Below are 23,140 nucleotides of genomic sequence, written 5' to 3'. Positions count from 1 at the left end.
TAGGTCTTATTTTCAGGGAAACAGGGTACATTTTACAGAAATGTCCTCTCTCTGTACTAAAGGGTATGAAAAGTGTCCCTCCAGCCCTACCAAAATAAAAAAAATACATCTGGAAAGATATCTCCAAACCTTATTGATTCCAAATCCCCCCAATGGTTATACTTTTCCACAAATAAATTGTTCACAAAGATCGGTGCCTGGGAAATGCATCTGCTATTCTTTATTAAATTGCAAAAGATGAGCAAAGTTTAACTTAGTGGTTAGAGTGCTGAAGTCCTTGTAGGTGGATGGCTCCCAGTGGTAAAGAAATGCAGCTATTCTGTCTTTTTCTCTAAGGAGATATTGTCTTCAATAAAACGGAATTAGCAATGGGAAAAACACAGGAGGAGTGCTGATAAACAATGATAGCACCATCTGGAAACCATCTCCCCCATAAAATACTGTGAATAGTGCAGGACAAATGAATATTAAATGCCTGGTTTGCCGTTTTGGTTGGACTGTAAAGTCCCTGCTGAGCTATGAAACTCTGGGAAGAACTTGAGCCAATTGTTATACTGCTGTTACACTAACAAATTCACTGAATGCTTCCATTAACGTCCTGGAAGAAGGGCAGGATATAAGTGAAAGTCCTGAATTACAGATTTCTTGCTTATACACTGAAAGCATTTTCTGTTCTACTGGTAAGGCTAAATGGGATGATGCCTGCCAATTTCATAAGTGTTCCTACATGTCAGGAACATTTTTCTATTTCTAACAAAATATTATAGAAGAATTCCAAAGGTTACGTATATGTCAGTTTCTTTCAAATGTCCACGACATTATTTTAGAGTTCTGCATTGGTAAAACTAGATAGAGTTCAAAATAAGTAATTATTATTTATTTAATCCATTTCTATACTAGCAGTGGAATACAAATAACATTTCACTGAAAATAATTAAAATGCAAACATTAAATAATAGGAGTCTCACATACTATTAGAATGACACCTAGGAGTAGTAAAAATAAACCACTCCTTGAACAGCTCATGTATCTCAAAAAACCATTAGGCTTGCCAAAAGTCAGAAACGACTTGACAACACGTATCAGCAAAATAAAAACAAACAAAAAACACACCTCCACACCCCCCCAAAATGGCTAAATCCAATGGTAGTCCTAATGAAAGCAGGAACATTGAAATGAACAGGCTTATTCATCACAAGTAACCTAAATTCTGTTGTGTTTGATGAGGCTACACTAATAGAGGGTAACACTGGGTTTAGCCCACACCCTTGGGACAAAGGCTTCTGCAACGTTTAGGAAAATGGCAAAGATGAACAAGAATAATACCTGATCTAATAGATTTGTTAGAATAGACACAAATAATGCCCTTTATGATCTCAGCAATTTTATATCAGGGGTGAAGAATGTATTACATCACTCTTTTTTAAAAGCTCATATTTCCCTTCCGTCTTATTTTGGTAGTGCAATAATGATATTCTCTAATTTTCTTTTTTTTATTTTGCTTTTAAAATTGTACATCTGATTTCACTCTTGAATTTGGAGTATACTGTGAATGCAATCACTTAGAAAAATAATGCCTTCCGTCTCTAAGAAACTAATCTGAGTACAAACTTTGGGAAAGAGTAGCAATCTTCCGTCCCCTGCCTACAATCAATCAATCAATCAATCAATCAATCAATCAATCCATCAATCCATCAATCCATCCATCCATCCATCCATCCATCCATCCATCCATCCATCCATCCATCCATCCATCCATCCATCCATCCATCCATCAAACAATCCTTCCTTCCTTCCGAAGCTAGTTAAGAGGTGTTATTAGGCACAACATTGTTCTTTTATCCCCCTGCTTGCTTAGTTAGCATTCCTACCACTTCTGAATTTCTTCTAACCAAAGGCCATCTACCAAGATCTTAAATCAGGGGTAGCAAGTCCAGAAGCCAATTTTCTGCTGGGAGGGTGGTGGCACATAGGCTGCCAAAATTGCCCAAAACACCAACAGCAACAAGAAATGAAACCCAGAATGACTAGAAACCCACTTCGATGCTTGGAAAACCTCATCTTGAGGACATTAAATGTGTTGGCGGCTTTTGACCTGTTTAAAAGTTGAATTGTCATCAATGGTTGCAAATATGGCAAAATAATATAAAGCTTACAAAATCGGTTAATTTCAAGGAGATGTTTTACAGGTGGCATATGACTCCGGAAAAATTGTCAAAGATTTATACAGATGTGTCAAATGTTTGTTGGAAATGTGAAGCACACGAGGGACGCTTTTGTCATATGTGGTGGACTTGCAGAGTAGCAAAACAATATTGGATAGGAGTGCATACTTTGTTACAAAAAATATTGCTTTGCAAGGTTCCACTAACTCCAGAACTGTTTCTATTAAGTATGATACCAGACAACATATATAAGACAAAGAAGTGCCTAGTTATAGATATAGTCACTGCAGCCAGAATTCTTTACGCCAAAAATTGGAAGAGATTGGTGATACCGAAACAAGAGGAACTTATTGAGAAGATACGGGAAGCGGCAGAAATGGACATTTTATCAGAAGTGTTGAAAGACTGTCCAATACAAAAGGCAACTGAATGGTGGGATTTATTTTATAAATGGTTCGAGTCACCAGATAGTGTTTGAATAACATAGATCTAAACTAGGATGTGAGTTAAAACTTGGAGGGCAGCCAATAGTAGAAAAGCGGAAAGTTTGAATTTTGATACTGCAATATGAATAGACTAGATGTCAGTATATTTTGTCTTTCTCCTCCCCCTCTTTTTCCCCCCTTACATTCTCCTTTACCCTCTGTATTCCATATCCTATCTCAAATTATTTAATAATAAAAAATAAATAAAATAAAAGCTGAATTGTCATTCCCAAAGGCTTCCAAGCATGACCACACACCTGGACTGTGGAATGCCAAAAGGCACCCTTTTGTCCCCACTTCTAACTGTATAAGAGTGTTGCATCTTGAGGTGACACTCTGTTCGGCTTCTCAGTAGCAGAGGCTGGATGTAATAATAAAGTCGGCCCGATGGCAGCAATTTTCTGAAATTAAGGACACACACACCCAGCATGTGCTCTCCCAACAGCTTCCTCATGATGAAAGGGATTCTGCAAGAGCCTTGAGAGCTTGGTGGGCTGGGATGGGAGATCAGAAATGTTTTATTTCTGAAAAATCACCACAGCTAATGATGCCATCAGCTGTACATGGCACAGCTGAGCAAAGAGGGTTTTAGCTATCAAAGTGAAAGTAATACAGTTATCAATAATAATTTACTTTTCTTCTTAGCAAGATGCCATGACATTACATTTCAAAAGAAGTGCAATCAGGATAGTACATTGGTGTAGCAAGTACTGTAATGTTCTCTACCTTTTTAAAAAAAGTACATTTTAAGGACAGCTTTAAGCAGTTTGGGTGGTAACTGGACAAGAATAATTCAAATTTTATGCTATTCTCTTAACAATTGTAAGCCCCTCCCATAAAACACAATAAATTGAGTGAGATAAGTGGCAACAACAAATTACTTCTCAAGCACCCTAATTAATAGTGCCTGATTCGGTGTAAGCTGAGTTTCGGGTATAGAGAGAAAGATGGTTGGCAAATAGCTAAATAGCTAAACAAACAAACAAATAATCTTTGAAAATAAGCTTTCCAAACCCTGTTCAAAATGGTGGCATCATTGACAGCTGGCATGCCACACTGTAGAGAGATTAAGTGAACCCAGAAAGGGGAAATGAAGGCACAACACAGTGCTGCTCTCTCTAAGACTGCTTTTCTAGCAGTGTCATGGATTGCTTTGTGTGTTAGAATCAAGGTAGGCAAATTCTTAATGCTAGGCCCTTCTGACACATAATTACACTCTTTGAACTACCATTTAGTGGAAACTCGCTTCTATAGCACAGTTAGCATGAGGATCAATCCTCACTGCCTGAGATTACTGTACTTTTAAAATCTTGTTCCCCTTCAGAAGAGCCTTGTGGCCGACCTCGACTTTACAGTTATATAATAATTTTGCTTGACTGGGACATATTTTTATTGGACCAGAATTTTTCTTGTATCGGTGATGTATAGGAGATTGGTGCTAAAGTAAAAGGCTGAGAGTTAGGAGTGGGAGTGACAAATATGAATCATCATACAATATGGGAAATTCTCATCTCTTCTATAACTGCAGATATTTGTCATTGTTGGCAGCAGGTGACCTTCTGATGATTTATGCTTTGATATCACACATTGTTGCTTGTGGGGTACAGGGATCATATGACAGGTACGTTGGATCATGTGTGAACAGAAGCTGGTTGTAGGAATCACAGTGTAGCAGGGATTAAAGAGAAAAATCCATTGGAGAAAAACCTCAGAGAAAGCATACACAGTTTTCTCTCATGGATAGGCAGAGCACGGTCAACTTAGTTCTTCAAACTAAAACGCCTAGGTGTTTTTAGTTTCATTTTTAAGATTTATATCCTGCCATTCCTTCTAAGGCTAACAAGATCACACTATCAAAATGGCAAATTACAAGCACTTAAAATACTAAGTATTTGCCATGCAGGCCGACTTTTATGTCTGAGGAAATGGACTTGTCCACAAAAGCTCACATTAAAATCTAGCAGTCTTTGAGGTGCCACAAGATTTTTGTCTTCTTTTTAATTTTTTTATTTGTTTTTGCTTAGAGATACTAGTTATGGATGTCTGCTAAAATGTTTTAAATTGGTGCCTAAAAGACAAACGGAGGATATCCAGATGTCTGACAAAAAGCAGTTTCATAATTAGAGCGTCACCACCAAGAAAACACTGCCATGTGTGGGTGAACCTTGAGGACATGTTATTTTATGACTCCACAAGCTGAGCTTTCCTGGCTGATCTCGGATCCTGGGTAGCTCAGTATTGGGGAAAGCCTTCAGGATCTATGTCCTGAGAAAATATCTCTACTAGTTGTGAGAAAATTCTGCTCACTCATGACCATGTAAGTATTATTGTATTTCAGTGTATTTAATATCTGTGGTTATCATGGGCTGTTATTACGATATCTTTTCTTCACAACTACTATTTTTCTAATGCTATTGCATGAGACACTGGGACGTGGTGGCGCTGCGGGCTAAACTGCAGAAGCCTGTGCTGCAGGGTCAGAAGACCAGCAGTCGTAAGATCGAATCCACGCGATGGAGTGAGCTCCCGTCGCTTGTCCCAGCTCCCGCCAACCTAGCGGTTCGAAAGCATGCAAATGCAAGTAGATAAATAGGGACCACCTTGGTGTGAAGGTAACAGTGTTCTGTGTCTAAGTCACACTGGCCATGTGACCACGGAAGATTGTCTTCGGACAAAACGCTGGCTCTATGGCTTGGAAACGGGGATGAGCACCGCCCCCTAGAGTCGAACACAACGGGACAAAAATTGTCAAGGAGAACCTTTACCTTTACCTTTACCTATTGCATGAGACATGACACGTGTATGTGAAAGAGAAGGTGAGTGCGGTTCTTTGCCAGCCCTGATTAAGCAAGAGAGATTCTTCATGATCATGCCATATGTCCTCCTTTAGGGAGGACGGTCCTCCCTTTCAGGAGATGTCCTACTTTTTGGTGACATCTAAGTGGCCACCCTGCCCCTGCTCCTAGCGAGCTTCCCTGGCTGTGGAGGGAGAGCAGAGTCTTTTTTAGTGATTCCTTGTTCCCACTGTCCTTTTTGGCAATGGAGCCATGGCTACCCTACTTCATCTCAAAATTATGGGGTGTGCATCTGTTGTTTCAGTCACAAGCCATGCCTAATCAGTAGGTCACAACTCTTTTGCATTATGATCTTGCACAGATTGTACCACTGGTCTTCTGAAACATCCCTCCAGAGATTAGAAGATTAGCAGAAAAGGGTAAACAGTTCAGTTAACTCTTAGTAAGCAAAAAAAAAAAAAAAAATCAAATTCAGTTAAGATTAAGAGGAAGGAAAAATTTGTTAACAATTAAGTTGATGCTCAATTGTCATTTAAATGTATTTCAATAGTGTAATAAGGTCAAACCTGAAAATTAGAAAACGTCCTTTCATTGTTTTACTTTCCTCCACCCACCCTCTCCCACGTTTTCATCCACCCTCTCCCACATCTGTTTCCAGAAAACATATACAGTATGTGAAACTGACTTGGTGACCCACAACTATTAATGTTACATCTGTGATTTTATCATGATTTTATTTGACCATATCTGTATTCTAAATAATTGTGACAGCTTTTAGCTAATACAATAAACTTGAACTACTACTATTAATGTTACATATTCCATGGCCAAGCTGACACATAAAATGGCCCTCAGTTCCTGGCAAGCTTTGGACGACCAAAGGGTGGTAGGAATATCTGGGCTGAAAGTCATATTATGAACTGGGAATTTATGATGCACATATAAAGCTTGGGGGGGGGGGCAAAATACAACAAACAAAATGAAAAGGATGAACATTCAAATTATTGGACTGAGAGTACATCTACACTTGTCCTTTTGGTGAGGGCTTGTAAACCACCCAGAGGGGCCCTGGCTGCCAGATGGGCTCTCTCTCTCTCTCTGTGTAAATAAATACAATATTTTTTTTTGCTTCTACTAAGCTATTGCTGATGCACTGAATCACTTAGATTTAATTAAAGGATCCATTTATTATTTAATAAAAATACAACCAACCCTTGCAGATTGTGTATAAGGACCAGAGGTCTTTTTCCTTTTTTTCCCCCAGAAAAGCCTTGTGGCAGCTTTAAGACTTGATTAAAAAAAAACACACCCTGCTCCATTAGTCTTAAAGCTGCCACGAAACTCTTGTTTTTCCTTCGGCTATCGCTGCATTTGAAGCCTGGCTAAAAGGTGCAGGAGCTCACACCAGCTATTTTCACGGACACAGTTCTGCTAGACGATTGTTGATCTCCAAAGACTTTTTAGGGGTGGCGCTTATATACTTGGGGGGAATATAACAACATAAATCTCAGTCTATCAAAAAGAACTCGGGACCGCAAAAAGGGCTACGCCGTCGGAACCCCTTTAGATTCGGTTGAGCTCCCAACTCCGCCACTCGTGATAAAACCCGGGGGGGGGGCGTTCCTTACTGCGCGTGCGCACTAAAGTTCCAACCTCGCTTGAGTGGGCGCGGCCTAAGGAGGCTTGTCCCTTTTAGGCCGCCGTATTCCTTCCCGACCGGTGGGGGTGGGTAACGTCTCTTGCAGGCTGTTGTGTTGCCGGGGGAGGTTTGCGGAAGCGTCTCAGGAAGATGGCGCTGGCCGAGGCTAACTCTCGGTACTCGGAGGGGGCCGTTGCCGCCGCCTCCGCCGAGCGACTGGACCCTCTGTCCCGCTTCACCTGCCCTGTGTGCCTGGAGGTGTTTGAGAACCCGGTGCGGGCGCCCTGCGGTCATGTGTGAGTGCGGAGGGGAGGGAAGAGGGGACGGGCTAGGCCGGGCCGAATGGGGAACGTGAGAAGGGAGGATACCCGTGTCAATGGGAAACACTCGGGGGGGGGGGGGGAAGCCTGGGGCATTTATTAAAGCCGAGCAGTTGCAGATTCCCTCACTCCTTTCCTGCCCACATGGCGTTATCTTGATTTTTCATCGAGGAAAAGCTTTGCTTCCAAAAGGAAATGGGTTTATTTTGAAAACCGCGAGTATTGTCCTGCCCTTTTATTAATATACTTAGGCAGCTGGGCATTGCAAAGGATCCTTCTAGTCAGCTGCTGCAGCTACTTTCTCTTTTGCATTCGCTGTTTTCCCCCTGTTGTGTATTTCTCTGCTGTCCTGTCATCTCACAGCCAGAGGGATGTCAAAATAGCATGTCGGCCAGTATTTGGATTCGTTACTGCCCCTATATCTGGTTAGGAAAAGGCTACCGAAAACCACCAGAAACAAATGATGATGGTTAGTTCATTGGCCAGTGCAGCTGATTTTTCATATGATGAGAAAGAAGTTTTCTAGTGAGCTGCTGAAAGGAAGCACCATTAATAGCTTTATAGAAGGAGTAGTTTTGGCTGAGATGCAATCCCTTCTCAGCTATTTCTAAGAAACTACTGTAATTGCAGAAGATACAATAAAATAAAAAAAATTAATGCGGTCTGTTAAAGGCAAGGACATTCTGTTTTTTGGATGTCCTATGAAGAATTGTATGGTGGACTCTTTATTTGGAAGGAGTAGATGGACAAGAATGGTTGAGTGGGCTTGAAGTAGGAGAGAAAATGCATTAGAAGATTGGCAAAACCTGTCTGAGATGTGATGTAGATGGCTGGCTTTTGGTTTCTTCAGGATTCAGGAACCTTTTCCTGTTCTTGCCACCTCAGAGGAGCTGGCATGTATTTGTTGTCAATTCATCAGTCCTGCATCTTAGGCTGTTTTAATAAGAACTTGCAGAGACACTTCCTGTAGTTGATTTTGAAATTACATGAGAAAGATGGGAGTGAAATCTTCCATAATGCCCTGTTTATCTAATCCCACTGACATTGGGGAATTGAACTCCTAACCTCTGGCTCCGCAGCGAGATACCTAAACCACTGAGCTATCTGACCAGACTTTCCTAGATAAAGGAAATGGAAACTTTACTACAGTGGAAGAGGAAAAGATGGGAAACAACTAGCCAGTTGGTCAGCTTGCCATCAAGTTGTTTGAAAACTTTGCACAGGAATGGAAAGTCCTAGCATCTCTGGGAAATGAAATTGAAAGCAAATAATAGAGCTTATAGCTGTTTCAAAGTTCATACATTATTCTGGGCTTTAGTTATGCCTAATGTGGGCATGATATGGGGAAATACTGCAAGGAATAGAAATTCGTGGTAATCCAATAGACATATGTCAGGAGAGTTCAGGGAAATGGAATAGAAACCAAAACTACAGTACTTACAAAATCAATTGTTTCCTTTTGTTAGTGAAGGGCGTAGTTGAACTCACAAACTTATCTCTTAGGTGTGCTAGTATTCATATTTTTGGTGGAGCATTAAAAGTTGGAATAGAGGCAAGAATAAATCAGTAACACTTTAGTACAGTATCTGAAACAGATCTGAGCTTGTGAAAATAATTTGATTATAAGTACAGTACTAGAAATATGCTAGCCTGGCCTTCCACAGCTGGGGGATGGCTGGACTTGCAGTCCAACAGATCTGGAGCATGCCAGGTTGTGGAAGGCTAGCCTTTTTTGATAACATTTTCTAAAAGTTATTCTGGGCTCTTGGGCCATGAATAACAGCCAGATGGTTTGAGGTTTTTAGGAACCAGCATGTGAAATGGGCAGTTTATTCTCATCACTGTAGAGAATAGACCAGCAGCTACTAATTCTGGAAATGGCTCAGTGTCACTATTTACATGAAATACCACTACATCTTTGTGTTTTCACTGGATACAATATATGCAGCTTCCCCATGCCATTGATTGAGAAGGCATACAGTTGGTTGCATAATTGCTTTTCTACATAATGCAGAAATGACAACAAATGATTATATGAACACATTTGATTAGAAGTGAGTGGCTGGAAAATTAACATAAGAAGATCCCTGCCAGATCGGGCCAAGGGCCCATCTAGTCCAGCTTCCTGTATCTCACAGTGGCCCCACCAGATGCCTCTGGGAGCACATGAGACAACTACATACCTGTCTCCTGATACCCCTCCCCTGCATTTGACTTTTTGAAGTACCTTCCTTTGAAGCCTGGAGATTATATATCCCCACCATGGCTTGTAACCTGTGATGGACTCTTCCTCCAGAAATCTGTCCAGTCCCCTTTTAAAGGCATCTAGGTGTGATGCCATAACCACATCCTGTGGCAAGAAGTTCCACAGACTAACAATACTTTGGGTAAAGAAATATTTTCTTTTGTCTATTCTCACTCTCCCAACATTCAATTTGAGTGGATGCCCCCTGGTTTTAGTATTGCATGAGAGGGAAAAGAGCTACGCTCTATCCACTTTATCCATCTCCTGCGTAATTTTATTTCTCAATCATGTTTCCCCTCAGGTACCTGTTCTCTAGACCAGTGGTTCTTAACCTTTGTTACTCAGGTGTTTTTGAACTGCAACTCCCAGAAACCTCAGCCAGCAGAGCTGATGGTGAAGGCTTCTGGGAGTTGCAGTTCAAAAGCATCCGAGTAACAAAGGTTAAGAACCACTGCTCTAGACTAAAGAGCCCCAAATGCTGTAGCCTTGCCACATAAAGGAGGTTCCCCAGCCCAGTCATCATTTTAATTGCTCTCTTCTGCACCTTGACTTTTCCAACCTTTCACATCACTATTCTTAGTCATGGCTCCATATACAACAGTGGTCCCCAACTTTGGGCCTCCAGATGTTCTTGGACTTCAACTCCCAGAAATCCTGGCCTATAGAGATGGTGGTGAAGGCTTCTGGAAGTTGTAGTCCAAGAACATCTGGAGGCCCAAGGTTGGGGACCACGGATATACAGGACCAAATAAGTCAGTTGATTATGACTTATGGTGACCATTTCTAGAGATTTTTAGATAGACAACACTCAGAAGTGGTTTACTATTCCCTTCTATGGGAGATATCCTTGGACTGTGCAGCTTGCCCAAGGCATGTAGGTTGGCTCTACTCACAGGAGTAGATATCTAAACTGCTGACTCAATCAGCCCCAAATATTGATAGCTGTCCAGTAGTAGGATGGTTTTATATCTTTCCTTTTTCAAGTGCTAGAGTTACAGTAATTTGAAATGTATTCCTCAGATTTGTAACATATTTTTGTTCTTAATACTATACAGTGGTGCCTCGCATGACGACGTTAATTCGTTCCGCAAAAATCGCTTTTGAACGAAAACGTCGTCATGTGATTTTAAAAAGCCCATAGAAACGCATTAAAACCCAATTAATGTGTTCCTATGGGCTTAAAACTCACAGTCCAGCGAAGGTTCTCCATAGTGCAGCCATTTTCGCTGCCCGTGCAGCGAGGAATCCGTGCCAGAAAACAGTGGGCAGCCATGTTTTTCACCCGGCGGCCATTTTGAAATTGCCGATCAGCTGGCCGAAAATCATCGCTTTGCTATGATCGGTTACCGAAACAGGGAACCGATCATCGCAAAGTGAAATTCCCCCATAGGGAACATCGTTTTGCGATCGCAAAATCTCCAACGTAATGCGATTTCGTCGTCAAACGGAGCACTTGTAAAGCGAGGCACCACTGTAGTTGGATACTAGTTGTCAGTTCTTGCCTAGCAACTAGGTCTGGGTGTTATATTTCTAACACAGCAGCTTTAAACTTTAGTAACAGTTGTGCTAGTGATTCCCTGGCATTATGTTGTACTGTTTTAGTGGTGACTCATTTTGCCTACTATCAGAAGTGAAAGCCATTGGGGAAGCATGCCACCTTTTATATTTTTAAAGTTTTTTATGCCAAGCAGATCTTTTTATACTGCTTAGGTATATAAATAAGAATCGAAATTTTTGAATGGGACATGTCCGTTGAAGTTGTCTGTAATTGTTGGGTGGGAGGGAAGCATCATTTGAGATGTTTCTGTTAAGGTTACACTGTCACATGTTGAATGGATTGCTGGTGTATCTATTTGTAACTTCTTTGGGGTTGTGAGGAGGGGCACATTGACTTCATTCTCTGCCATGCAAATGTTCACACTGTATCTTTTCCCCCATTAGCTTTTGCACGCCGTGCATTCAAGAATGTCTTAAACCAAAAAAGCCAGTTTGTGGAGTTTGCCGCAGTACCCTGTCTCATGGCAGCAGAGCTTTGGACTTGGAAAAGCAAATTGAAATGACAGAAGCTACTTGCAATGGCTGCAATAAAAAAGTATGAAAAGCCTGACAGTATTTACCTATGTATAACATGAATGCATTTAGAAGCTTTCTCTTTTGATTATAACTGCCAGAATCTCATGAACACAACTGAATTTCAAAAGGCTGCATTACTACAGGAGTAATTTAGAATCTGCAGACCTGGCCTCAGGTGGAAGGACTTCAAGTATTAGATTTGTGCTGGAGGTGGTGAAGGAATATATGCAAGATCTCTTGCATCTTTTCATGGCTTGATTATAAACTGAGAAGCAGCTTCCATGGAAATTAAAATTCATTAAACTGTTGTTATAATGCACCTACAGTGGACCATAGCAAACATTTTAGTTTAGGATTCATGTAATAGTGGGAGGTTTTGCATGTACTGTACGAGCTGACATCTTAAATAGAAATTGGCAGTTCTGTGACTGCCTTGAGCCAAAGTTATTTCCAGAGTAGAATTTCTTATTATTTCATGGGAACAGACATGAGTGAAGAGCAATGAAATTAAAAACCAGGTTGATAGAAGAACTATATATGTTCTTGGTGTGCTCTGGAAACCAGAAAAGATGCTAAGGGCTTAGTGCTCTTAAGCTGTGCTAGATCACTAACAGCTTGGGATCTGGAACTGATAAACTAGAATAAACTCCATAAAATTGAAACCATGGACAGCTATCTTGTGACTGTTGAAGGAGGTACATATAACACTGTGAAGACTTACAAAGAATAACTCAAATGTGACAACTTCAGATTCTTATTGGTAGATATCAACAAATATTCTTGAAGCATGCTGAACCATTCAATTTGATGGTAAAAACATTTCGACAGTGTCAGATGATTTCCGAATCGACCTCAGTATAGGATATGCCTCTGCAAAATATGAAAAGAGTGGACATTAAGCTCTGTTTTTCTTTACCTTCTGGTGTTCTAGTTCTGAAAAGAACTTGATTTTTAATGATGAAGGCATACAGTATACAGAAAAAAGTTGTCCACACACCACAACTTCAAGGATGTACATGTTGATCTATGGCACTAGTGATATTATTTTGTCAGACTGGAAAATTTTAAAAGTGTATCAATTGAAGTAACCACTGTTAGCAGATCGTGTTGTGCAGATCTATAAGGTCTGACTTAGTGCATATAAGTGAAATTGTAGCCTGTTCATCTTCAGGAATGAAAGATAAGAATGCACAGCAGTCAGGGAAAGAAGATGTCAGCTATCCAAGGCATTGTAATGAATCTTAAAGCTTTGTGGCAGTGTTGGGGATCAGCTTAACCTGATGGATTCCTTCTATAGCTATACTTGGTGACCAATAGCCTGACCAATTCAATGTAGTTGCAACATTAAATGGATTTTCTTATGTGCTCCTGGGGACATAATCTTTCTTGGTAGCTTGAAGCAGTTGCAGTTGCTCTGACTGTGCTAAGTAGCATATTTGTCTCTGTACAGATGAACCTCTCAAAGCTGCGTGGCCATGCAGCTGCTTGTACAAAGTACCAGAATTACATAATGGAAGGTGTTAGAGCTGTGACTAAAGATCCATCACAGGATGCCAGGTAACTCCTTGACGAAGTTGGCTTGCTTGATCAGAATGGAAGTGCACATGTATTGACAGGATTCAAACTGGGTTTTGATGTATCTTGACCAAATAAATTTGGAGGTCTTCTCTGTTGAAGTGACAGATTCTTGAATTTTGCTGTTTGAATCCTTTGTAAGGCTGCTCTTAATTTGAATTTAACTTTGCCACTCCTGTGGTCTATGTCAAGATCCCTGTCAGTGTTTATCAGTATATCAATATATTATTAATATATCTGGTTTCACTTGAAAGGTGCTTTAGGAAAAGTTACTGTATTTTACAGAAAGCTTCCAGTTGGGTGAAATCGCCACCACTCAAATTATTATTATTTTATTTATTATTAGACTTAATACCCTGCCCCTCTAGACAACGTCTACTTGGGGCGGCTTACATGAATAAAAGCACAGCTATATAAACAATATAAAAATCATCTAAAACACAATTTTAACACTTATTTCTAAACAGCATATTACCAAGATGGCATAACTCAGAAAGATGGGGATCAGCTAGTTGACTGGAGGGAAGGCCTGCCTGAAGAGCCAAGCTTTTAAATTAGACATTGGATCCAGCTTTAAGATCTTATTCACAAGTACATGTTAGGGGATGGGAAGATAATAATCTCAGGTTATATTTATACAACGGAATAGTGCGAGACTGCTCCACTCGGTAGCTAAACAAATCAGGGTTACTTCAGAAGCAGGCTGCTGAGCGGTGAAGCCCTGGGGTATAATTGTTCCTAAGTGCTCAGTGTTGAGCTTTAGGGTTAGAAAAGTAGAAAGCAAATTAATTACCTCAAATTAGCAATGCACTACAACATGATGAGAATGTCTTTTCCTCTCTGTATCCTGAAAGTGTATGGGGGCAGTGTGGCAATGGAGGAAATTTCATTCAGGTGACTTATACCTTGTGGAATCCCTGATGTAGGCTATACCAATGGCTAACTTATTTCTCAACAGTTGCTGCTGAACTAATGTTTCTAAGTTAAAGAAAAGAATTGCTACAAAAGTAGGAAATTATTTCAGTAAAGCTGACAGCATAATGTACAAAAATAGTACAGCGCTAGGATCCAGTCATAACACCTCATAAGCTTTATTGGAGTTATTGCTGGGCATTAGTGAGTGTGCATCAATACCTTTTTCTTTGTGGTATCTGTTCTGGATTGCATGCCTTTGCTGGGGGTTGCCTTATTAGTTTTATGTAAACTGCTTTGTGTGGGAACCTTTTCTGTCTGAATGTGAGGGTTCTGTTTCTGGCTCCTTTTGTTGTTCGAATAAACTGGGAAACTTTTGCATTTTTGAAATAGGAGTAAGGTTTATTGGGGTATTTAACAGGTAACCGGTATCAACAGGCTTGTTCCAATGTCATTCTCCTTCTGGCAGCGGGTCGGGCAGGGGGTTCCAATCTTCTTCTAGGAACGAGTTATTTTCACCTGTGTCACATGGACCCAGCCAGTCTATTAATTCTGGTCTACCCCTTGTCCTGGTTAACCTTCCAACAGGGGCACGGTGTCTTCATCCCAGTCGTTCACCCACATGGGGCATCCGGAGGGTGTGGGGGTCTACCAGGGTCCTCTCGGTAGTTCTTCATCTGCGTTTCTCTTACCCTCCATTCCAACCTCTCTCTCCTTTCTCTATCTACCTTCTCCTTTTCTTCTCTCAGCTTCCGTCTCCATTCCCTGGCCTCAGCTTTTCCTCAGTATGACGGTCTCTGGGAAATCTGCCTCCTCTTTTGGTATCCTTAGTTTGTCCCAAGCCCCAGTCCAGGGATCTTCCATTCAGACCCATTTCTAGCCTGGGGGGTAACTGTCCTTCCTCCCTTTTTATCTCCGCTGTTCCCGCCTCAGTCTCCACCCTCTCCTCCCGTTCTGTTCCCACCATCCTCCCTTGTGTTCCTTTAGCTGTTAATTTCCACATCTCTCGTTGTAATTCTTGGGTGTCTGTCCCCCATTGTTCTGTTTTCTTGGGGGGGTGAAGCAGGCAGGGTCTGTACCTCTTTCCCAGCAGTGTGGGAGAGGGACGACACTCTGGCGAGAGGGATGCTACTCTCACCCCCTGTCTCACACTGAACAGGGAAGTAAAAATGCTTTCAAAATAGTTAAAAAGTATTTAGATTTATAGCATCCTCCACTTAGTGTATATCCCTCCCCTTTTTCTCCCACTCTTCTCCACAATACCAAAAGCAGGTGAGGCTTTTGCTTTTTTTAAGCAAACACTTTGAGCCAGGAAATTTCTAAAGTAGCTTTGAGCCAGTAGTACAACCTCAGGCTCAGAGCTCTTCGTACTTGACTGACAGTGTCTTTCCCCAGAGGACTTGCAGGCAAGTAGGATTCTCTGATTTGTTCTGGCTTGACCAAAGTTAAGAGTAGGCTTATGATCTCATAGAGCTGAAGTTTTTCTCATTTCTTTTTGCAGGAGTGTTCCAAATAGATTCACATTCCCTTGCCCTTATTGCAGTGAGAGAAACCTGGACCAGGAAGGACTGGTGGAACATTGCAGAAAGTACCATAGCATGGATGCAAAGCGCGTGGTAATTGAGTCACTTTCTATGGAAGAAGAATTCCTTTAGTACTGTACAGCCTAACCCATTGATCTGTGATCCGTTGTTATAGTGTTTAAAGTGAAAGTTGCTTCTTGAAGGATTATGGTCTATATTTAACAAAAAGAGGTTTTCTAATTGTATTTATTTTCTTGGATTTTGCTATTCAAAGAGCATTTGCAGCATTTCATTCATTAGAAATGTTTCATTTTAAAAAGAGGCAAACACTTGTCAGTTCAGCGAGGTCAACAATAATAAACTTGTAGTTCATGAAGTTCAGAAGCAGAGGTGCAAGGGCAGAAGGAGCAACGTTTTCCACTGCATCATGATTTACTAAATGTTTCTTGCATCTTCGGAATTTGTAAACTTAAAAAAAAATATGAACACCTACATTGCTGGTTTATTTTAAAGACCATTATTTTCAATTTACCTGCATGTAATATTGCTTTGAATACTTCAAGAACACCAGTTTAGCCAACCTATTTTCCTTAATGCATGTTTTGGATGCACATTTGTTATGTCATCTCATAGCTAAATAATTATAATTCCATTTGTCAATTTGGGCTTTTCCAATTTGCTCATCCTGATGTACAGTAGGACGATGGTATCCATGGGGAATTGGTTCCAAGCACACACACCTGTAGATGCTGAAAAACTGTAGACTGTCAAATGTTATACATTGTATAGTTTCTGGCTTATTGTAGTGGCCAGTTTTGGTAAATACACCCTGGATACATATACAGTGGAGTCTTGACTTAAGAACGGCTCGAGTTAAGAACATTTTGACTTAAGAACCACTCTCATAGGAAAATATTGACTTGACTTAAGTACTTAGATTTGAGTTAAGAACTGAAAAAAACCCACGTGGGAGGCAGGGAAAGTGCAAAATGTGAACTTTCAGTTAACTGTTGGCCAGTGAAAAGGGTGCCCGTCTGCTTCCTCACTCCTCCCAGCGTTTAGAGAGTGGATTGGGAGAGTCTTCGGACTGCCTGGTACTGAACTGCCTGGACTGTATTTTCCCTGCCTTCCCCGAACCTTTCTTGACCTAAGAAAAAAAGAAACAAAATATCCCCCTCTAGTGGGCGAAGGCGGAATAGCAGCTTCCCATTAGTTTCTATGGACGGAAAAGAGCAGATACGGATCAAATGGTTTTCAATGCATTCCTATGGGAAATGCAGATTTGACCTGAGAACTTTTTGACTTGAGAACCGCCTTCCAATACGGATTAAGTTCTCAAGTCAAGACCCCACTGTACATATTTCTGAAGTTTTTTATTTACTATTTTCAGGCAGCAGATAATTGTATCAGTGGATACTGATCCTGCAGATAGGGGGGTCCTGCTTTACTCTCTTCTGCTTGCTAGAAAGCTATTCTAGAAGGTCAGGAAAACCTTAAACAACAATGTAACATATTGAAGGATACTGTAATTTGGTGAAAATCAAAGACTGACTTGCATGGAGGGAACTGATTTCTGTCCCATGGGTTTATTTAGGCTGGTTGCTGATAGACACTTTGGATGTAAACCTTTGAAAATAATTTTAGTGGACATTTATTCACTATATTTAGAAAGGATATCTAGCTAAACTACCACTTCTTACAGGTTTGCCCGATTTGTGCAGCAATGCCCTGGGGCGATCCAAACTACAGAAGTGCTAACTTCATGGAACATATTCAACGGCGGCATCAGTTTTCTTATGATACTTATGTGGTAAGTGGAAACTGGAAAACTTGGTCTTCATTATTTAAGTAGCAAAATGCTAGACTTTATTTTTAGCTTTTTTCCCCCTTGCACTGTCTTTTTCTACTACACATTAAGAAACATTGCAACCTTCTAATTGTTATCTTTTCCATGAAAAAAAAGTGGTCTTTAAATATAACTTTAGAGCAGTAATTCCCCACTTTGGGTACCCTGAATTTTTTTGGACTAGAACTCCCAGAACCCTTCACCACTGTCTGTGCTAGCCAGGATATCTAGACATTGTAGTCCAAGAACACCGAGGGACTGAGAACCACAGTTTTAGAGACATACTGTAGGTAAACTGGGCCACAGACATTTCCTGAATGTGCATAAAATGTAGGAGGATCTTTGAGGAATTTGGGTTTAAGTTGCTTAACATCCTACTGAAAAAAAAAACACCAAGAAATGGAAGAAAGAAGGAAAACCTTATTTGCATATAACTCTTCTTTTTTTTGTGTATGTTTAGGATTATGATGCTGATGAAGATGATACAGTGGCTGAAGTTCTGGTCCGTTCCTTAATGGAACAATGAATTAGCAAGAAATTCTACATACTTGGCTTCCATTGGGGAAAAATACTAGGGACTGTTCTTCCCCAAGATGCTTTGGCATCCATAAACTAATTTCCTTGGTTCTTGTTCTTGCAGTTTCCATACTTGATACTTGTTCTCTTCTAGTGCTACTTCTCTTACTCCTTACCTCTCCAGAATATCTTTATTTTATTTTAATCTTCTGAGAGCCTTTTTTTTTTTTTGGCTCGGTTTCCTTCCATTTCAACTTCTAAGGCCTACACTGTAAATCATCAGGAGTTTGGCAATAACTTCACTTGCAAACATCTACCAGTATTATTGTACTCTTTTACAGAACTGGGCACTAGAACTTCAGTTTTCCTACATGTGTAAAGATTTTCATTACTAGATTAAAATTTTGGAAATAGTTATGGTTTTCTTGGTTTGTGTATTGGAATGCTGTATTGGAGTTACAAATCCAGCTTTTCAAAAGTTGATGATAGTTCTTGCAAATGCATAAAGCCCTGAGGCTAAATCCAGTTGTGTTTTCACAGCTAGAATAGACCCATTAAATCAGTGTTGATTTATCAATTTCCAATTCAGTGATTCTACTTAAGCTCTGGCTGTAAGTTGTCTCACTTTTACAGTATGCCTTTTTGGTTAAACAGCTATACAGTAACTTCTGAGAGTTAAGAGACAGTTAGTTAAAGTCAAATTCAGACTTGTTTGTCTTGATACCTCCCTACTGTTGATATTAGAGTTCAGCTCTGATGGGGTTTTGCTACACATTATATCATTTCTGTTTTTTTGAATTCATAATAATACCCTTGTATATGTCTACCTCTATGCCTAGGATTGAAAACCAATTGAGAGCAGGAGATGCTGTAACCCTTAGCACCTAGTTCCTTTGGCTCTGGAGTGGGCAAAGTGTGGCTGTCTGGGTGTCATTGGACAGCCACTCACAGAACATTCGTCACCACTGGCTGTGTTGGTTAGGTCTCAGTTCTTGTGGGATTCCCATTTCAACAGCCCATGGAAGGCTGCACTTTTCCCACTCTGTCGTTAGACAAAACAAATGTCAGTCTATTGTGCTTGTAAACTGCACTTTAGTCTTTGATACAAAGATGTAATGAATTAATGAGTGGAAATTCCATTCAGAAAATTCAGTGTTTGTGTGCTTATTTTGCAGATGGTCACATCTTGAAATATTAAACTGCCATGGTTCATAAACCTGCAGTACAGAGAAGCTCTGGTTCTTACATGCATTATTTGCTTCTGATGTTACTAGACTTATTCTGGTTTTTATCCATGTATACTGAGCACATATTTGCACTGAGTGGGAGATGAGAAAAGGACTATGTATAGCTGTGTACAACTAGGAGGCCTACTGAGGATCAAACGCTTACAAGCATGCATCACCATTGCTGATTTCTTCAGAATTCAGGGTATGGGCTGAGATCAGCAAGTACCAATCCATGTCCTCATGACATCGGGACAGTGTATGGGAAGACAGAGCAAAGGGTTGTTACAACTGAAGTGCGAACTATTTATCTTCAGTAATTTATTTACTTTTTGTGAATGTGTACATTTTACCATGTGGTGGTACATTCAGTGTACAAACATGCTACAGAGACTCCACGTTAAAAGTGTGTTTGAGAACTGAGCCAGATTTCTTTAAGCCACTTGATACTCCAAATGGCTTACTGTTTGTTTAATGACAACTTTTTTGCACTAAGCATTATAAGTGGAACTGATGTGAAGTTTATGATGGTAGAGCTGGTGCACATTGGCACACATATCTAGCTCAGCAGCCATGGCATGTTGAAATCTGAGGCTACAGTGTGTGGTGCTGACAGCCTTGGCTCCATTGAGGACCTTGAACCAACAATAATATGGCACAATTAACGATACTGTCTTGCTGCAGAAATAATCTAACTGCCAACTGCTTATGCTGACTTCAAGATGCTACTCTGTTTGTAGACTGTTTAACCCTCATAAAAAAAAATAACCAAGAGATTTCAGTTGCTGGGATGTTTGTCCCATTTAAGAGATCCCCACTGATACTCTTGAGACTGGCCAAGATGCAGAGAATGTTTGTGATGTTCTGCCCCTTTGCAAGTTCACCTTCCTGCCGTAGGCCCTTGTATGTGTCTCCACTCAGATCTGCTCTTGAGGCTCAAGGGACACTCCAGAACAGCATTCCATAGTGGAGCCAGAATGGAGCACTGGCTGCTCATTCACATATGCATGGAAGTGCCTTCTGCGTGCATGTGGGTTTCTTTGGATCTTGGCCATTATCTTCTACATTTTCAGTAACTGACACTATTCTTCCAACCACCTGTGGATTCCATAGGATCTGGATATTCTTATCCATAAATATGCCAGACTTTTTCTTGTTGTTCTTTTATTCTAAGTGCACTTCTTGTAATTTTAATAAGAATTTTAGAATTTCAGAATTATCTTATTCTGGCCTTTAAATGAAGAAAATGTAAATAAAATTAATTGACAAAATCTTATGCATGGAAATCTTTTATTCTTATGAGAATTTTCAGTAGCTGTTGTGCAACAAGAATCTTACTCCAATTTATGACCCTCCTCTGTTACTGCACTGCAAAATAAAAAGGTGTTTATGGATTTTTTTTTATCGAAGACATCCTCCTATTGAACTAAGTTGAGTGTTGGAATTTCTATAGTGGAAGATCCTGTGGTGCTGCAGAGTGGACCGAAATAAAGCCATCAGCCAGTATTCTGTTCAGTATTTACAGGTGCAGCACTCCAGCTGCAAAAGCCACTGTGAAGGTTGGACATGTTCCTGATAGTGCTTGTATATCATCAGACTGCTGGGGCACGCAGCTTCTGCAGTAGGAGCTCCACATGTATGTAAATATTGAACAGGATGCTGATCATCATACTTATGACAGGGTCTGCCGCAAGACCCAAATGATGCAAGTTAATATCCTTCCCTACTTAAAAGATTCCTTTGGTTTACTATGTTATCTTGAGGTGGGTTTTTTTTGTACTAAAGCAGTATATGCATGTAGAGAAAAAAATTGTCCAGTCAAGTTTGGATGTACAGTAATTTGCTTTAAATTCTAAGAAATAAGTATTGAGATTCATATTCCATGCTAAGTTAGGAATGTACAAAGTACAGCCTGTAGATATTATTGGATTTCAATTTTCACCATTACTGGGCAGTGATTGTATTTCCAAGGACTGCTGACAGTTATGATTCCAGCAATATTTGGTGCCTTTGTTTTACGCACTGATCATATCCTTCCACATAAGTGGAAGGATATGAGCAGGCCTCCTAAGGTGATTTTAAATTGTTTATAATAAACCCAGTGCTAGTGTGTCACCTACATACTGTGGTGCTTGAACACAAACACGTGCTTAACATGTAGCCAGAGGGTAAGATTACCCAGTTGTTCATGTAGGTGCTGCTGCTATAAGATGTAATGGGTACTTCATGCTTAATTGGACATGTTTCTGTGTTCAGAAGCTATCCTGGAGAGAGTGATTAAAGTTGATGGGCAGCCAGCTCTGCTTTCTCCCTATTCAAAGCTGTAACCAGCTATGCCAGACATTTAGCAATCTGTGGCCAGTTTGGCAACTGTAGACTTCATTCGGAGAAGGACTCTGTGTCTCTTTTGGTGTTTGCCATGCTAAGTGCTTTCTGTAGTACGTCAAGTGTTGCTGTATGTCTGTTTAACCATGTAAGCATGTCCAGGATCTTTATTTGGCAAGGCAGGCCAAGCCTATGCAACAAGTACTGTATTTAAAAAAAATGTAGGTGTGGCCTGTTTGCTGGGGAGAGTAGTGATTCAAAAACACTCCGGTTATAAGTATTGTTTGTATTTCTGTTGCTTCAGAAAATGCTGATATTCTCATGGTGAACATGATTATCTCATAAAGCATTGAGTGCTCCTGAGTCTCTTAAAGAGTGACAAAAACATGAAAAAAAAGCTTTGTAAACTTAAATGAGCACTTATTCCAGTAAAAGGGGAAAGTAGTACATGTTAGATGATACACAGATGAATTTGTCTCATAATTTAGTTAGGGGTGGCAAAGTTTGGCCCTGTCGGTAGACTGCAGCTTCCAGTGTTCCTTGTGAGACAGGCGGAGGCTGCTGGGAGTTACATTCCAACAACATCTGGTAGACCACATATTGCCCATTTCTGATCTATCTGACGTTAGATTCTGTAATAGTTGCCAGGGAATACAATAGTAGATTTCTTTCAATGTGTGAGGCTAACACTATCCTGTGCAATGGGGTGGGAGATCTTTGGTTCTGCTCTTACAGTTACCAGAATCCATTATCTGAGGCAAATGAGAGTTGATCTCTGAAACACCTGGAGGACCACATGCTGCCCACCCTATTTGTAAGGCCTCATCTCCCTAACGTTGTCTGTACTATAGACTCTATACAACCACCAGCAGCCCATGTTTAGGGCTATGCATGGGGCTAACCAGAAAACTAAAACACCCACTAATTTGGAAGCTGTGAAAGAGCTGATGGTGTAGGACGAAAGGAAAAGATGCAATGCTGTCCTTATCAGACTAAACTCCATTTTATTCTTTCTACATAAAATGCCTCCCTCAACAGATCATGTGAAACTGTACTATTTGGTGTATGTACGAAATGGTACACAGTATGTTTTGCAAATTTATTGAGGGGTGAAGCCAAACTCAGTTCAATGAAATGTACTTGCATTTCATGGAGCCACTGTGTGTGCATTTTATGTATACCTACAGTCGGGAGGAGGGGGGGTAAAGCTGCAAACTGGGTGCCATGCTAGACTTGCTGCAGAGTGCTCTGCTCCAGAAAAGCTGATGTCACAACAGTATTACTTGGGTTCAGTTCTCTTTGCTAGGTCTGTGTACATAACCACCCGTCACGTGCATGGTTGGGCTTTTTTCCCCCAGTTATGCACAAGGAGGGATATTGTATGCTAGTTCAAGCTCCATTTGTTATAATATGGCTATGTCTGGCTTGCATAACAGCAAATAGGAGATTGCGTGGAGCACTGAGAGCAGATTGTGACGACCTGCCTGCACTCCAA

The 23,140-nt window shown here is 40.5% G+C and overlaps 1 protein-coding gene across 1 annotated transcript; it reads left to right on the top strand.

The window, feature by feature from the left end:
* Positions 1–7,149: 7,149 nt before the first annotated feature.
* On the top strand, positions 7,150–20,591 carry RNF114 (ring finger protein 114). Its single transcript, XM_020779494.3, has 6 exons — positions 7,150–7,380; positions 11,591–11,741; positions 13,173–13,279; positions 15,711–15,825; positions 17,435–17,542; positions 18,039–20,591. Exons 1-6 carry the CDS (start codon positions 7,235–7,237, stop codon positions 18,102–18,104), a joined length of 693 nt encoding a protein of 230 aa, XP_020635153.1. The 5' UTR covers positions 7,150–7,234; the 3' UTR covers positions 18,105–20,591.
* Positions 20,592–23,140: the final 2,549 nt, after the last annotated feature.

This window comes from Pogona vitticeps, chromosome 4 (genome assembly GCF_051106095.1).
Source record: "Pogona vitticeps strain Pit_001003342236 chromosome 4, PviZW2.1, whole genome shotgun sequence".
Classification (NCBI taxonomy): Eukaryota; Metazoa; Chordata; class Lepidosauria; order Squamata; family Agamidae; genus Pogona; species Pogona vitticeps.
The sequence above is the reverse complement of the archived record's forward strand: the minus strand, read 5'-3'. Positions and strand labels throughout refer to the sequence as shown.

What these genes read in the sequence shown, in the direction of transcription:
- RNF114 (XM_020779494.3), top strand. Translation starts at nt 7,235, where the DNA reads ATGGCGCTGGCCGAGGCTAACTCTCGGTACTCGGAGGGGGCCGTTGCC. An exon ending in CGGGCGCCCTGCGGTCATGT is followed by an intron (nt 7,381 to 11,590) that starts GTGAGTGCGGAG and finishes TTCCCCCATTAG; the next exon opens with CTTTTGCACGCCGTGCATTC. An exon ending in TTTCTTATGATACTTATGTG is followed by an intron (nt 17,543 to 18,038) that starts GTAAGTGGAAAC and finishes GTGTATGTTTAG; the next exon opens with GATTATGATGCTGATGAAGA.